The following is a 17,150-nucleotide window of genomic DNA, read 5'->3' as shown; positions in this document are numbered from 1 at the left end:
TTGTTTTTGTCATTTTGTGTCAAGAAAGTGTGTTAATTCCAAATCACATGACTTGCTCCACATGATTTCATTTCCTCCTGAAGAAAAGACTGACAAGACTCTATGATACCTGTCAACTATGTTACAAAAAGTCCCACAATTATATATTGACCCAGTTCTTGAACAGAGAAGCAGTCAGTCACAACCTATAATCATGATATTATAGCCATCAAATAATCAGAAACTTAGAAACACTTGAATATACAGGTGGCAGGAAGTGCTTTATATGATTATGACTACTTAAGGTGTACTTAAGGATAGTTTGGCTCAGGTCCAATGTGCTAACAGAGGAGGCGGGGTTTATGACCTCTACTGGATCACTTCCTCCTGTACCTTTATACACAGTCTATCTGTAGCTTGCCGTTGGTTAGCGAGCGTTACAAATAGAGCTTGTTTATACTGCCCCCAGGTGGCCGGAAAATCTGCTATGGCACTGTGAAGTTTTTGTCTTTGACATTTAAATGTAAATTTGGCAGTGGTAACCAAGTGCATGTCCCATACCTTAAAAATATATTCACCATTAAATTACAAATGAAACGGACGAAATAGCAGCTGAACAAAATATACAGGTCTGCAGTGCAGTTTCTGTGCTTTAAAAAAATGGCGTTTGAATCCTCAAAAATGCTGCAATTTCCAAACTTCTCATCACACAATGCATTTTCTAGCAGTGTCTTAGCAACTGGTATTGTGGCATCTGGATTACCCATAGTGCCCTGCAGAGCCCCTGCAGGGCTGAACGCAGAGACCTCAGGCAGAGTGTGCTTTTTGAAGGAAGACGTAAAGGAGAGGTCTTGATCTCAGATGGTTCCAAGAAGCTTTAGTACAAGGGTGTCCAACATGCGGCCCGTGGGCCAAAACCAGCCCTCCAGAGGGTCCAATCCAGACCTCAAAGTGTAAAAATTACAAAGAAGACATTAACTGCAGATTGTAAATTAATAAAACTATAAATTTAAAATCATTTCTAAAACCATGACAAGTTATTTTGATCATAAAGTAAAATACTAGTTTGTTCTTTTGTCATTTTGTGTCTCATTTTTTAAATATTTTTTCTGTTTCTGTTTTTGTTGTTTCTTGTCTGACTTTTGTTGTTTGTCTCATTGTTCTTGTCATTTAGTTTCTCACTTTTTAACTTTTTGGTCAAATTGTTGCCTATCTTTTTGTCATTCTGTCTCTCATTTTTGTAATATTTTGCCTTGTTTTTGTTTTTGTCTTTTTTGGTCAGACTTTTGTCATTTGTCTCATGTTTTTGTCCCTTTGTTTCTCGTTTTTGTTGTTTTGTGTTTGTCTTGCTTGTGTTTTTTGTCTTATTTTTGGTGCTTTGTTTCTCACTTTTGTCATTTTTGGTCTCGTTTGTGTCCATTTTTTGTTGCTTTGTGCTTTTTTGTCTATTGTTTTGTCTCTTTTATTTTGTTTCATGTCATTTGTCTCATTTTTGTAATATTTTATCTTGTTTTTGCTGTTTTTTGACTTTTTTTTGTCTGGCTTTTGTCATTTTGATCATAAAGTAAAACACTACATCATTCAGTTGCACTAAAACAAAGGGAAACATTTGGAGTTATGGTTATTTATAGGCTATTATGCTGTGATTTTACTGGTCCGTCCCACTGGAGATCAAACTGGGCTGAACTAAAATGAGTTTGACATCCCTGGTTTAGTACATGTCACAAGTTGTGCTCAGAGAGTTGTTTCTTACTCATGTTATGCTCCTGCTAATTATTTTTCTTTAAAAAAAAATCTGTTTTCACTCCTTGAGCACAGTCTGCAGTTGACAAATGACAGAGTTTAAACTACAATGAGTGTAGAAGTGGTAGAATGGTTTGTGTTTGGTTTGGTTGCCATGGAAAACACTCATTACTCCTCACTCGTCCACTTCCCCTTGTTAATATTACACCAAGAACATATTTACTGGGATTTTCCTGCACTACAAATCTGAAGATAGAGAGCCTCGAGCTCAAGACACACTCTAGATAATGAGCTTTGATTGCGGATACTGATAGAGGGCTGTTGGGAGAATGTGCACACACACACTAGTGGATTCTGATTTGTGGAATTGATAGGGTCCATTGTTTCCACAGAGCTTGTCGCTGTACCCCCTGTAATGTGATTAAGGCCAGGAGATTTATGCCGCTGTATGGAAGCCCAGAACCTGATCCATGTTGTGTCTGGAGTCGGGCTGGTCCTGGTTTCTGCTCTGGCCTCTGTCACTGTGTGGGGCTTCTGTGTTGCTCACTTCTTAATTGAGAGTTTGGTTTATCGCGGCCTTTGTCTTTGTGTCGCATGTGGAAGAAACACAAGCTTGACGCTCATTACTTCCCGGAAAACTTGCAGCATACTCAGACGGGGAGAATGTTCTGTGCCCAGTTGCTGTTTGCCACAGAAACATGCCTGAGAGAGCTGTACTGGTTTAGCTTGATGGTAATTATTAACAGCCATTAGCTATTTAAATACACTGCATTTTTTAGCCTCCCACAGAGAGGAATTGCTCACCTCCCACTACAAGTAGAAAGTGTACTAAAACTTCCCCTGGATGACTGGAGATCTTAGCAGACTACTTTAGTGTTGTAAAGAGAAAATGTGTAAACTTAGAGAGTAGAGTTCCTCAGACATGTCTGCTGTTGAGAGAAGAAGAGCTCTGGAGCCTCGCTTGGAAATCAGACCATCTAGAAATCGTCATTTCAGGCGTCCTCAGAAGGTTACGAGCATCTGGCTGCCCGACAGCTCTGACTCTTCACAACGTGCGCACAGGGTGAGTCCATCCATGCCCACCCAGCACTTCCGAGTACCTCCAGGAATTCGTGATATTGCGATCGCACCAATTCACGCAAATTCAGCCAGTCTCTGCGAATTCCTTGCAATTTTGTCCAATCACCGCAGCTTTTCTGCAATTTTGGTCCGCCTCCAGTGAGTTCCACCAATCATAGCAGTTCCCAGCGTAATGCACGTACGTCACTGAATTCACTTCCATGTTTATGGTTTGAAAATCCAAACATGTCCCATTCTAATGTCTCCTATTTACCAACAAAACTTACTGCTAAAGACCGTGAAAAACAATTCCCTGATGTTCTTCACAAAAGCAGAGGGAAACTGTTTTGCACCCCTGCAATATTATGGTGGAATACAAAAAAAATAAAATAAATCATCGATTGACAAACACTGTTCTAGGAGAATGGCTGAAACTATCGGGCCACAGACCAGACAAATAACTGTGATGGAAATTGTTGCATCCAGATCTGTTGGAGCTCTGAAAGAGTGACATTAAGTTAGATTAATTACTCCGCCAAGGAACATGGTAGAGTTATGTGACGATTGGCGTACCTGAATCCTTTCTCTGTTAGCAACATCACTCAAAAACGGACTAAAGGATTCGGATTAAATTTTCATGGAAGGTCAGAAATGACACAAAGACCAAGTGATTAGATTTTGGCAGTGATGCGGCTTATAGTCTAGATCCATGGATTTGTTAAGGATTTCCCATTGAGTTAGCGGCATGGCGTCTGATAGCAGCACGGTAACCATGACAACAAGTGAACGCTACATCAGCGGCCTGCTGACGATCACATGATTGCGATCCTACTACAGATCCACCGCTGTGGAATTATCAGAATCTACCAACCACTTCATGTTAAACCAGTATCTGGCTGCTGCTAATTTCCCACCGTGGTGTGCCAGCTTGTGGAAATGGGTTGGAGCATGTTAAAGAATTAGTTTAGGAATAAATATTGTCAATTAAAATGTTGAAACATGTTCTAAAAGCTGAAAAATGTAACTTTTTAGAATTGTCACTGTCTCCCGCAATTTCATTGCAGCACATAGGCTTGAGACATGGCAATTTTTTAGAAAAACTGCCGTACATTCAGGCATTTTAGGCGGCAACAATCTCAAAAAACGTCCACGAAGTCCTGGAGGGACTGACTTCCTAAATCCACAGCTGAGTGGGCCTGCTGCCGCCACCGTCCACAACTGCAATATCCCAAATAAAAGACACGTCAAATGCTGCTGAATGCGCCCCATGCAGAGAACATGAGAGGGAAGATCCGTAAGACCCGGCGCATCTGTCCACCTCTTGGACGCTAATGAATGTTAAGTAGGTTAGCCGCTGGTGTGCCAGTGTCCCACAGCTCATTGTGACCGCTGGTGGCAGTGGGGCTGTGCTTTTGTCAGGGTGCGCCAACCCCCTGTGAGACGTCTAAAATGGCCGGACCGCTCACTCCTCGACACAATCCCAGCGCCAATAGTTGCCATATTGATCCTCCTTGCTCGCAGATTAAAGCATAAAAGGAGGTCTGTCCGATAGGCGGGGGGTCCTACTGACTCCCAGAGCTCATTTCAGGGTCACAGAGTCCTTGCAGCCTCCTGACCCGGACCCAACGTGAACACACAGGAACACCGGTGGAAAGGCTGGACAGAGACCTTTCCGAGGATGAACCCCATTAAACGGGATTGGTCGGATGCTCACATTCATGGCTCATTATAGCTGACCCCGGGCTTTCTCTCCCTCAATCTGGTTGTCTCCCTTTTCTATCGGTGGCTCTAACCTGGCCAAAGCCATGCTGAGGTGGTCACCCTTACCCTTTTGTTTGCATTGATAGCTCAGCCGTTAGCTTGATTGTTTTCTGAACTGGATCTCCTCATCCGTTGTGTCGTGCTGCATTGTAGAGTTCCTGTGGTGTGCTTTTAAAGTTTTGTTAGACCTTTAGGGACTGTGTAGCTCTTTTGTCTCACTGTTAGTTGGTTTATAGACAAATCCGGTGCCTGATGACTGATGTTGAGAACAAGGATGTTAGATTAGTTCTGACGTAACAATGAAACGGCGTACGCTGGACTGAGGACCGGCCCATAAAACACAAAATGACCAAAATAAGACAAAAAACACCAGTGAGACAAAAAAGAAACAAAACGACAAAAACAGGATACAAAGGACAAAAATCAGGCAACAAAAGACCAAAAGCAACAAACATATTACAAAAATGAGACACAAAATGACCAAAAAGGAGACAAATGACATGAAACAAAACAAAAAAAAGACGAAAAATTTGTCCAAAAAAATTGCAAAGCGACACAAAAATGGACAAATGACACAAACGAGACAAAAAATGACAAAAGCGAAAAACAAAACAACAGAAAAATGACAAAAAATGCAAGCAAGACAAAAAAAACACAAAACAAATAAAAGCCAATGCTCAAAACAACAAATAAAGCAAAAACCAAAATGACAAAAATAAGACAAAAAACAAAAGCGAGACACAAAGGAAACACAAAACGACAAGGACATGAGACAAACGGGCAAAAGTCAGACAACAAAAGACAACAAACAACAAAAATATTACAAAAATGAGACACAAAAACAACAATGAGCAATCTAGTATTTTTACTTAGTGAACAAAACAACTTGTCATGGTCTAGAAATTATTTAAAATGTATACTTTTACAAATTTACAGAAAGATATTGCAGCTATATAAAAGTGTATCATCTGCATAATAGTAATTTCTAAGTACAGTAACACTTAAAGTCACCATATCAACTTAAAAGGTGCTGATATGGTTAAATTTATTTTCAGAACTAATAATTACAGACAAGATATTGATCTTTTAACCCTCCTGTTGTCTTCACTTACGGGCACCAAAAAATATTGTTTCCTTGTCTGAAAAAAATTCAGCAAAAAAATTCTTCAAATTTCTCAAAATTTGCAAAACCTTCAGGAAGAAAATTCCAATAATTCCTAAAAAGTTTCCCTGAAAAAAATTACCTTTACAAAATCCCCCAAATTTGGCAAGAAAATTCTTGTAAATATTGTCAAGAAATGAGTAAAAATCTTCCAAGAAAAAAATCCTAAAAATATCTGAAGTGATTCCATATATATCATTAAAACTTTTAATATTTTCGTTAAGAACATTCACATAAAAATCTGCCAAAATCCAGCAAAATTTGCTGGATTTTGGTTGATTGTTTGGTGAATGTTCTTAAGAAACATTTTTAACATTTCTTTTTTTCCACCAAAAAATCTTCAAAGATTTCCCAAAAATGTTGAAAATGTGGACATCAGAAGTTTCACTGTGAAAATATATTTTTTCCCCACATTGTCACACTTTAAACCGGTCCAATTTCTGACCCGCAGGGCAACACGAGGGTTAATATAATTTTGTGACTTCATCTAATTTGTAACAGCTCTAAAAGTGAAATCCAGCACAAACATCACAGCATTTTATGTGGGTCAACTTGTTTCCATGTTAGCTTGGTATCTGGATTGGCCTTCATAGTTTCTGTCCTTGTTGCTGACCTCACCAGGATGCAGCTCTGCGCTCCATCTCCCTGTTCGATGCCTGCCCCCATAATTAAAGGTTGATTAAATGCCTATTAATGCGTGCTGACTCACAGACAGAGTGTAATCAGGTGAACCAGAGTTAATAAAACATCCAGTGTGGTGCTCAGGAGAGAAGGGAAGGATTCCCCTGAGAAAGACAGACAGATGGCGGCAGGAATCACCAGAGAGAGGACAAAGCAGGGTGGGAGAGGGGATAAAGGAAAGACCAGCCACCACTTTGGTGATTAGTTCTAAATTGGTAATTTGATCTAGCCCCTTCCACCTACTCATTATTGATAAGACTGACCATATTTGACCATATTTCCCCCTGCTGGTCCAGACCGACGGCACAGCACTTCCTGTTTACTTGCCAGCCCACGCCGCTCTGCACTCGGCGGATCTGACAGGAAGTACCTGAGGTGGAGTTGGCGTGGAAAAGGGGGGAAACGTGCTGTGGACACATGCACAGTGGAAATCCCATCTGCCAGGAATCCCTAATCTCATCATCTGAAGTGAACAAGGAAAAGGGGAGCTGCAATCACTTTAGACAAACCCTCGATGGGATTATGTGTTGTATCTGTGATGATGGGTCAAACGATGACATCAAAGCTGGAGCGAGGCCCTGATTAATGCAATTTGTTTGAGCTAATAGAGCACCCACTCTTTTTGGCTAACATATATGACCATTCAAAAGGTTGGCTTCACTTAGAAATGTCCTTATTTTTGTGACCCCAAACTTTTGAATGGTAGCGTAGGTCAACTTTTTTTCCTTTAGAGCAACTTTAGCTAATATAGAGCAACCTTCAGTGATATAGAGCAACTTTAAGTCATTTAAAGCAACTTTAACAAATATGGAGCAACTTTAATATAGAGCAACTTTAACTAATAATGTCAACTTCAGCTGATATAAAGCATTTTTAGCTAATAAAGAGCGACTTTAACTAATATAGAGCAACTTTAGCTAATATAGAGCAACTTTAACTAATATAGAGCATTTTTAGCTAATATAGAGTAACTTTAGCTAATATAGAGCAACTTTGATTCATTTAGAGCAACGTTAACTAATATGGAGCAACTTTAATATAGAGTAACTTTAACTAATAATATCAACTTCAGCTAACGTACAGCAACTTCAGCTAATCTAGAGCAATTTTAACTAATATAGAGCATTTTTAGCTAATATAGAGCGTTTTTAGCTAATATAGAGTAACCTTAGCTAATATATAGCAATTTTAACTAATGTAGAGCAACTTTAATATAGAGCAACTATTGCTAATATAGAGCAATTTTATCAAGTATAGAGCAACTTTAATTCATGTACACTACCGTTCCAAAGTCACTTAGAAATGTCCTTATTTTTTTTAAAAAGCATTTTTTTCAGTGAAGATAACATTAAATGAACCATGAATACAAATTGTGTTATTATCATATTGCTTGTTTGATTTTAATGTAATGTACAAGAGAAGGTGTAAGAAGTGGGAAATGGCTTTAGTGTAAACTTTCCTAAATCTAGTAAAGAACAGAACAGAGCTGCTAAAGTTGACTTTAGCTTAGCATCACAGTCTGCCAACGCAGTGGAGAAATGCTACACGATGGACAAGATACCATAAACGGGAATTATTGTACCTAACTTGGTGCCCAACAACATCCAGTTGGCTTGTAATGTGCCCCCTTAGCTTTATGATAAGTGGTTTACAGTTTGTTAGCAGGGCATGCTCGCATCTTTCAGTATGTCAGCAGTACTTGGGTGTTTAATGAACAATTGAGCGATTATATTTTTGCAAAACTCGAGAGATATACCATTTCATTTCTTTCTTTAGCTTACTACTTTTGCTTTAATTATTGATTTGGATTCTACATCTTAAAAATCTCTCCCTTTAACCAAAGAGTTGCTGACAGCCTCGTCACCGCTTAGCTGCTTTTTAAAGCCACATTTCTAAGCGATTTAATTTTACGTAATCTATCTATCGATCTATCGTTCTATCGTTCTTAGTATCTACCTGTCTTTCTATTATCTATCGTTCTATCATTCTATCTATCATCTGTCTATCTATCTGTCTGTCCACATATGTACGTATCCATCCATCCATCCATCCATCCATCCATCCATCCATCCATCTTTTTTTCTCCTTTGCTTCATTTTCAGTTTCAGAGCATTTAATTTCTCTACATTTTGGCGAGAGTCCGACCCAACCCCCATCCACTTCATCCTCCCCCGTCTGAAAATGTACTTGATTTCACATTCAGCATAATTAGTGACAACAAGGTCACTGGGCCACAAGCACCCGTGATTCACTGGGAAATTGGTTGTTGTTCCCCGTCGCTTCATTATTCGGCTGCAATTAAGGCTTATTAAGGACGGAGGCCTCGCGAGGTATTTCGGGCTTAATGTGTATAATCAGACATGATGTGCTTTGTTAAATACAACAGGTACCAGGCTAAACGAAGCCGGGAGACAAAGGCAATGAGATGGCCAGACCTGACGCTGCCCTCTAGCCTCTCAGAGTGGCACTGAAGGGGTTTGAGAGCCTGGCAAAAATCTGGCACTGAGCTCCACACGGGAAACATGCATATACACTCCATTGTCCTCCCACCACCCCGCGAGCCCCTCTTGCCCCTTGTCCACTGCTCTGGTTTGGGGTTACAGCCCATGAATGAGGGGTGAGTCCTGGGAGGGTCTGCTCTCTTGCTCCCTGGAGTGGATCAACTCCGGAGCTGACTCGGTGCTTCTGGGAGCTGCCAGGAGTTTGCAAAGAGAGATGGATGAGCTGCCGGGCATCGGTTGGCGACGTGTCCGCGGTGATTGATGAGTTAACACGGTGCCTCCTGCTCCTCAGGTCAAACCCATGCACCCCGAGCATACCGCCACCACGCTGTCCTCAACCCTCCTGTTGTCTTCATTCACAGGCACCAAAAAATATTGTTTCCTTGTCTGAAAAAAATCCAAAAATTCAGCAAGAAATTCCCCAAATTTATAAAAAATTTGCAAAATTTTCAGGAAGAAAATTCCAAAAATTCCTTAAAAGTTTCCCTTAAAAGTTTTATTTAAAAAAAAAAAAATCCCCAAATTTGGCAAGAAATAAAAATAATGAAAAAAAGTTTAAAAAAATAAAATAAAAATAGTAAATATTTTCAAGAAATGAATACAAATCTTCCCCCAAAATATCCTAAAAATATCTAAAGTGATTCCATATATATCAGTAAAAGTTCTAATATTTTCTTTAAGAACATTTAGAAAAAAATCAACCAAAATCCAGCGAAATTTGCTGGATTTTGGTTGATTTTTTTCCAAATGTTCTTAAAGAAACTTTTTTTAAACATTTTTTTTTCACCAAAAAATGTTCAAAAATTTCCAAAAAATGTTGAAAATGTGGAAGTTTTCAATGTGAAAATATATTTTTTTCCACATTTTCAAACTTTAAAAGGGGTCAATTTGACCCGCAGGACGACACGAGGGTTAAGGAACCGCATGTTGAAAGAGATGAGGAGCAGACACTTTGTTAACCGAGCAGATGTTGGGAAGCGGTCATGTGGGAGGCGACACTTCATCATTGACTCCTCGGCTTCTTCTGTAGGAAATCCAACTGCTGGACGTGTTTCACAGCAGCTCAATAATCAAGACAGAGGGGCTATTAATGCCGTGGTGGGGTTTAAGTGTCTCCATCTCACTGAACTCCGTAAAACACCTCTTTTAATTGATCAATGAGAATTGGATAGATCTGAATAGGTGTCATCTTTATGTGATCAATACATTTAAGTTCGGCCTGTTTTCTTTCTCTTACAGACACCCATTTATGTGTCCTTTGTCAGCAAGGCCATTTTGTGGGACAGAGGACTCCGCCATGACATTGTGAGTGCACAATTTTAATCTGATAGCAAGTGAACAACAGGCTTTATGCACAAGCAAATGTCCCTTTTGTTAGCTTAAGTGTTTCAGATTAGGTTGTTGTAGCTGCGCATACTTGTCATAAACTGTTCATTTTAACCTGAGGAATGCCACCTGTTTAAAGAGGACATTCGCATAACTTAAAAAAAGACAATCTACAGTAAAGCTTCCTGTTCTGCTGTGTCTTTTTGGCACGTTTGATTCACAGAAATGTTACCCTGACATAAGAAAATCTGGCAAAAACACAACAAATGTAGCTGCAATATTAGAAAATGCTCATTTGAATTTGAAAATCTGACCACAGTTGTCAGTAAATTGACTTGTGTCTATCTATTTCGCTTTTAAATGAACACTTTCATACTATACTTATGACTGAGGCCTATTTATTATTTTTAGTGTTATTTTTGGGACTTTGAGTATTTCTTTTCTAAACTTTGTATGATTAAACATGTTTTTATTGTTTTTTGTTGTATTTTATTACACATGATCGAACCCTAGTAAGGTGAATTTAGCGTTCGAACACCTTAACCCTGTAAAACCCACTCTTGCACAAACACAGCATCAGTTTTATTTCTTTTTAAAAAAAATTAAAAAAAATAAATAAATAAATATATATATATATATATATATATATATATATATATATATATATATATATATATATATATATATATATATATATATAAATAAATAATTATATATGGTCATTATTGTTATTATATATATACACACACAATTTATTAGCTCATTTTTTTCTATATTTGGGTTTTACAAGGTTATGTCAATCATACATAAATAAAAAGGTTGTTCTGACAAATGGCATATCATCCACTAGTGACATAAAATCATCATCTTGGTTCTACTCTTCTTTCTTGAGTCTGTTTGCTCATGCAAAATGAAACACGACTAATATAGATTCAAAATGAATGATACTTAATCATTATTAATTGAAAGTATCACCTTGGGAGTCTTAGTTAGCATCTTCTTCCAAGGCTTTATGTATCTTTGACCAGATACTTTCTATGCAGTTCATTATGTGTCGTTTTCTGTGAGAAAAACTGGAATTTCCAGAAGAAGAGCAGCTCCTTGGATCTTACAGTCAGACTGAGCTGCTTGTGTAGGAACCCTCCTGCGTTGGGTTTAAATCAGAGCTCTGCTGCCTTGTTTGGGCACCTGTGCGTTCTGACCTGCGTGGACCATTGCAGCTCGTGTCCCGGGTGACAGTACAGGAGCTCTGCATAAAGCAGACCGCTGGGTCAACAGCCTCTTGTCGGCCGCCTGTCTGTTTAGACAGCGACACCCTCGTTGTAAAGTTGTGTCGCTGTATGACGGGAGCAGTTTTACCATCACAATGCCCCGGTGATTTATTAGATATAGCGGGAGCGGGGCAGGAGTGGAGGACGGCAGCGGGTGATGCCAGGCCCGATGAACTTGCTGAATGCAGAAGTGGCGAAGGCAGTTGAGGATGTAAATGAGGCTGTAAGGACCAGCGGGCCTCTTTTGTCTGCCGACTTTACTTGTTTGTTTAACCAGAGACCAAGACAGGAAGCCAGCCCACACAACTCTGCCGTCCCCATGGCAACCCCACTGTTAATTGTGGCACATCCACTCCCAGACTCCTTTCAGCGGAGGGGAGAGGTGGGGACATGTGAGGAGAGAAAGGAGAAGAGGAGCATGTGTGTGTTTGTGGCTTTTGTGTTGCTTGTTGGAGGCAAAGAGGAAAATGTGGAGTTAAAAATGTCACTGTTCCATCAATGAATGCAGATTTAAAATCAATAGTAGCACTGTCTGACGATGAAACTTTTTAATCACGTTAATAGAACCAAGATGATGATTTATGTCACTAGTGGATGATTTTATGTCACTAGTGGATGATTTTATGTCAATAGTGGATGATTTTATGTCATTAGTGGATGATTTTATGTCACTAGTGGGTGATTTTATGTTATTAGTGGATGATTTTATGTCACTAGTGGATGATTTTATGTCACTAGTGGATGATTTTATGTCACTAGTGGATGATTTTATGTCATTAGTGGATGATTTTATGTCACTAGTGGATGATTTTATGTCACTAGTGGATGATTTTATGTCACTAGTGGATGATTTTATGTCACTAGTGGATGATTTTATGTCATTAGTGGATGATTTTATGTCACTAGTGGATGATTTTATGTCACTAGTGGATGATTTTATGTCACTAGTGGGTGATTTTATGTTATTAGTTGATGATTTTATGTCACTAGTGGATGATTTTATGTCACTAGTGGATGATTTTATGTCACTAGTGGACGATTTTATGTCATTAGTGGATGATTTTATGTCACTAGTGGATGATTTTATGTCATTAGTGGATGATTTTATGTCACTAGTGGATGATTTTATGTCACTAGTGGATGATTTTATGTCACTAGTGGGTGATTTTATGTCACTAGTGGATGATTTTATGTCACTAGTGGATGATTTTATGTCACTAGTGGATGATTTTATGTCATTAGTGGATGATTTTATGTCACTAGTGGGTGATTTTATGTTATTAGTTGATGATTTTATGTCACTAGTGGATGATTTTATGTCACTAGTGGATGATTTTATGTCACTAGTGGATGATTTTATGTCACTAGTGGGTGATTTTATGTTATTAGTTGATGATTTTATGTCACTAGTGGATGATTTTATGTCACTAGTGGATGATTTTATGTCACTAGTGGGTGATTTTATGTTATTAGTTGATAATTTTATGTCACTAGTGGATGATTTTATGTCACTAGTGGATGATTTTATGTCATTCGTGGGTGATTTTACGTCACATGCCTTTGCAATTTGCTGTATTTCTTCCCAACTGTTGCACCTTTTCAGTCAACATGTACATTACGCAGGTTAGAACTCACACCTCTGGAACCCAGAAAATGGAGGAGAAACTTCAAACATGTTGCGACAGGGTCGTATTTTAACGAAAACCATGATACTTTTCTAAACCTGACCCGAGTGTCCGCACATGGAGCACAAACCCCAGCCTGTTGTCTTTTTCATGAGAGTATTTACTGTCGCCTTTTCACAACTGAAACTCACAAACATCCAACCAGTGAGATGACTGAAACAAAGTACAGAAACTGTTTCTGTCAAGCATCAAAACTTTTCCAGTATTTTGTGTTTTCTGCTTGTGCTTTTCCTCGTTGTGTCGTTTGTGGACGTGGCGGCTTCGGGGCCCTCTGGGGCTGCGTGGGCCTGCAAAGCGGGGTCATTGTCCACCCATCGAAAGTAAGAAAGTAACTCTGAATGCTAAGCTGCATCTGAGCCTGGCTTCTGACACGAGCTGATAATCAGATTTGCTCCCCTGAATCCGCCGGACTCCACAAAGCGTCCCACTGTCGTCGTCCCCCACTTCGCCTCTCGCCTGCCCCCCCGCCAGCGTCCCCGGCCCTCCCTCCTCCCCCGCGGCAAAGCTAATTACACCCTGCAGAAACACAAATCTCCATGATTTAAAAAGTCACTCTTTTTCAGGGGTTTAACCTTGTTAGGGCCTAAGCCTGGCTTTCTTGTGCATCAGCTCTGTGAAGAATTCTCTGTTCCTGCAGACGCTGGGACATAGACACACTTCTGTCTTTGCTCGTAGCTGTCCGCCTGTCAGAGGGTTCACAGTGTAATTAAGCGTGTGTGCATGTGTGTCTGTGTCGCTGCTTATGTATGCTCATGTGTGTGTGTTTAGAGGTGAGGGGGGGTGAAGGAGCACACGCAACGCTGTCCTCTGCAGGCCATCTGGGACTCTGACTAACTAATAGACTTCCTACATTCATCGAGCAGCGCTACTTGTACATCTCAATCAGGGAGCTGTTGACCACAAACAGGCCTGTAATGACATTAGCTAGCTCTGGCTGTGTGAGGCCAGCGTGTGGGTTGCCTGACGCCAGGAGGTCAGCCTGTTTCCTGGAGGCCTGCAGGGCCCTGAAGGAGCCCACACCAGCGTTATGGGTGTCTGCAGAAACTACAGTCCTACCTACTGTCACTGCTGGGAATAGTTTACTCTGTGACATGTTGCAGCAAACTTTAATCCATTTTCAGGCAACGTGTACAGCAACAGAGCGCTATTTCATTTGAATGGTCGCACAAAACGACAAAAACGAGATACCAAATGACAAAAACGAGACAGAAAATGAAAAAAACAAGATACAAAAATGAGACATAAAACTGAACATTAGATTGATGGAACGTTGACCATAAAGCACACACAACCTTCATTATCTCTCGTTTACATGACAGGATTCAACTGGACAAAAGTTGGTTTCCCTTGAATTCTCCAACCAGGTCTGCTGTACTAGAACTGTACTTTTTATACTTCAGTTTGTGATAATATGATGAAGTACAACTTTATCTGGAAATATGAGGAAAAAAGAAATGCTAAAGGTCTGAGGACCAGATAATTAGCTAATAATGTAGATCCCCACCTTAGATAATACTGTACAGATCCTTGGCTGTTCCACACTTGGCCTGATGACTAATCCAGCTGTTTCTGACGTTTAAATCACAGAGGCATGAGCTTTTTTCTTCTCTCAATTCAGGTGTTCACATCGGAATCCGTGACTTTTCCAATGACTTGGAAAATAGTCACCTGTAAAACAAAACACTCTGTTCTTACAGTTTCTTTTAGAACAAATGTCCCAATGATTGCTATCTGGGTCATCATATAATTGATTGACTTTTGAAATCCATGGGATATATCTAGCTTACATTTTTATTGAAAGTAAAAAAAAAATAATGTTTTTTTTGTGTTCATTATGATCATGTCTTTACAAATTCTGCAATTATTTATTATGGAAACAATCACTTATTAATAAAAAATGACTGGATATCACTAAAATATCAACTAAATAACCATCTGAATTTAATAACAACCACCTTCTAATTAGCTAAACAATAATAAAATGACACAAAAATTAAAAAACACCTCTCAAGGAAGTGTGTTAATTCCAAATCACGACCTGCTCCACATTTTGTGTCTTAGTTTTGTGGTTTCCTGTCTCGTTTTTGTCATTTTGTGTCTCGTTTTTGTTGTTTTGTGTATTGTTTTGTCACTTCCTGTCTCATTTTTGTCGTTTTCTGTCTCTTTTTTGTCATTTTGTTTCTTGTTTGCTTCATTTTGTGTCTCATTTTTGTCATTTTGTGTCTCAGAAATGACTTTCAACTAAGCTGCCCATTACAAAAACACCTCTCAAGGAAGTGTGTTAAGTCCCACAGTTATATATGGACCCATTTGGTAATTTAAGTTTCTCTACACCGTATCATCAGGAGGCTGTTTTGAAGACAGAGAAAACACAGAAGCTCATCAGTGTGAACATATAAGATAAGAAAACTCAGTGTGTTTAGAGGATGACCATCTTCATTGTGTGACTGTGTTTGTATTTTTGGATGCATTAAAGCAGCTTCTGCGTGGGTTGTAACGCTGCAGATCCACCTTAACATTCATGCCCGGACCTGTTCCCCAGAAGCTCACAGGTTTGACGACACCGTCCTGGTCTATCCTCACAAAGCCCTCCAAGCCTTCAGAGGGGTCTGAGTGACGGGTAATGAGGAGTCCGGAGGGGAGGAAGAGGAGCGCTGCCTCTTCTTCTGCACTTTCTACCTCACTTCTCTCCCTTTACGTCGCAACAATGCAATCTTTAAAGCCTCCACATCTGAGGGAAAGACTCAGTGGAGATGGTGAAGGGATTTAAAGGCTGATCCTCCCTGTGTGAGTCTCAGACAGTCACCCTACCTTCCTCCCTCTCTCCCCCTTTCTCCCCCTTTCTCCCTTATCCTCAGACAGATGTTGTATCTGTTGACTTTGATAAACGGGTGACGAGCTGAACTTTGTTTTAGATGAAGCTTAAATCCAAGTCAAATAAAAGCGTTTATTACGGCTGTTTGCTTTCTGACAGCCAAAGAGGGACTCAGGCTGCTCTGCTTTTCTTTTTCCTGGTCGGCGTGCTGCTGTCAGCCGTCCGTTCTTTGGACATTTTAAATATTTACCTGCTTTTATCTCCTGCCAGTGTCCTCTAAAGACTTCTATCACCGTTCAGATCATTTTCTGCCTCCTCTCGTTGACAGAGGATGCAGGTTGTGGGCGTTAAAAGAGAAAGCTGGAGTTGCTTTGGGTGCTGATCTATGTTGTCGACACAAGGGGGCAGTAGTGGTGCCATGCATCATTTGAATTTTCCACCTGCACGGTTTCCCTTTGAAACTTTTATTTTGTAGTAGCTTGGAAAAGAGGTGTTTGTCAGTGGAACTTTATTTTGGTTATTTGGGAACATTGATTGCACATGTTTGCACTGTCACTTTCATCTTTTTTTTTTTTTTGGTGTCTGTTTTCATTAATTGCCCTCAAGGGATGCGATCAATTTGATTACATTTGAATTAAATTTTATTTTATTTTGAAACATTTTGTATTAAACAGGGTAAAGATAACATATTTAATCTGCCAAATTAAAATTCCATTGCAATTTCTGTTTTTGATTTGCCTTTTAAAAATATTTTTAAAAATAATGTTTTAATTTATTTGCTTCTATAAATGGTTCCTTTTATATAAATGTATTTTTTGTGTTTTTATTTTTTAGCTCATGTTTAATTATTGATTATTCTTTGTTTTTAAATATCATATATATTTTTTAAAATATTTTTTCACTTGTATTAAATGTTTTATTTTGTTTGATAAGATGCGATTTATTTGCATTATTATATTTTATTTACTTTTTATTTACCATTTTTAATATATTTTGAGTTATTTTGTTGTTAGTTTGATTGGATTATTTGTTTTTAATTATCATGTATAATTTTTAAATTCATTTTTCACTTTTATTCCATTTTTTAATTTCATTTGATAAGATGTAATTTATTTATGTTATTTATTATATTTTTTTACTTTTATTTGCTTTTCATTTGCCATTTTT

At 39.0% G+C, this 17,150-nt stretch overlaps 1 protein-coding gene across 1 annotated transcript in view; it reads left to right on the top strand.

Moving 5' to 3' along the window:
* Positions 1 to 2,527: 2,527 nt before the first annotated feature.
* The window catches only part of LOC118469314 (uncharacterized), an 88,248-nt gene continuing 73,625 nt past the window's right edge, over positions 2,528 to 17,150 (top strand). The window contains exons 1-2 of the mRNA XM_055006610.1: positions 2,528 to 2,785; positions 10,126 to 10,191. Coding sequence (XP_054862585.1) covers positions 2,645 to 2,785; positions 10,126 to 10,191 — 207 coding nt within the window. The 5' untranslated portion in view covers positions 2,528 to 2,644. The remainder of the gene's footprint in view (positions 2,786 to 10,125; positions 10,192 to 17,150) is intronic.

The sequence above is a fragment of the Amphiprion ocellaris genome, chromosome 21 (assembly GCF_022539595.1).
Source record: "Amphiprion ocellaris isolate individual 3 ecotype Okinawa chromosome 21, ASM2253959v1, whole genome shotgun sequence".
Lineage (NCBI taxonomy): Eukaryota > Metazoa > Chordata > Actinopteri > Pomacentridae > Amphiprion > Amphiprion ocellaris.
The sequence above is the reverse complement of the archived record's forward strand: the minus strand, read 5'-3'. Positions and strand labels throughout refer to the sequence as shown.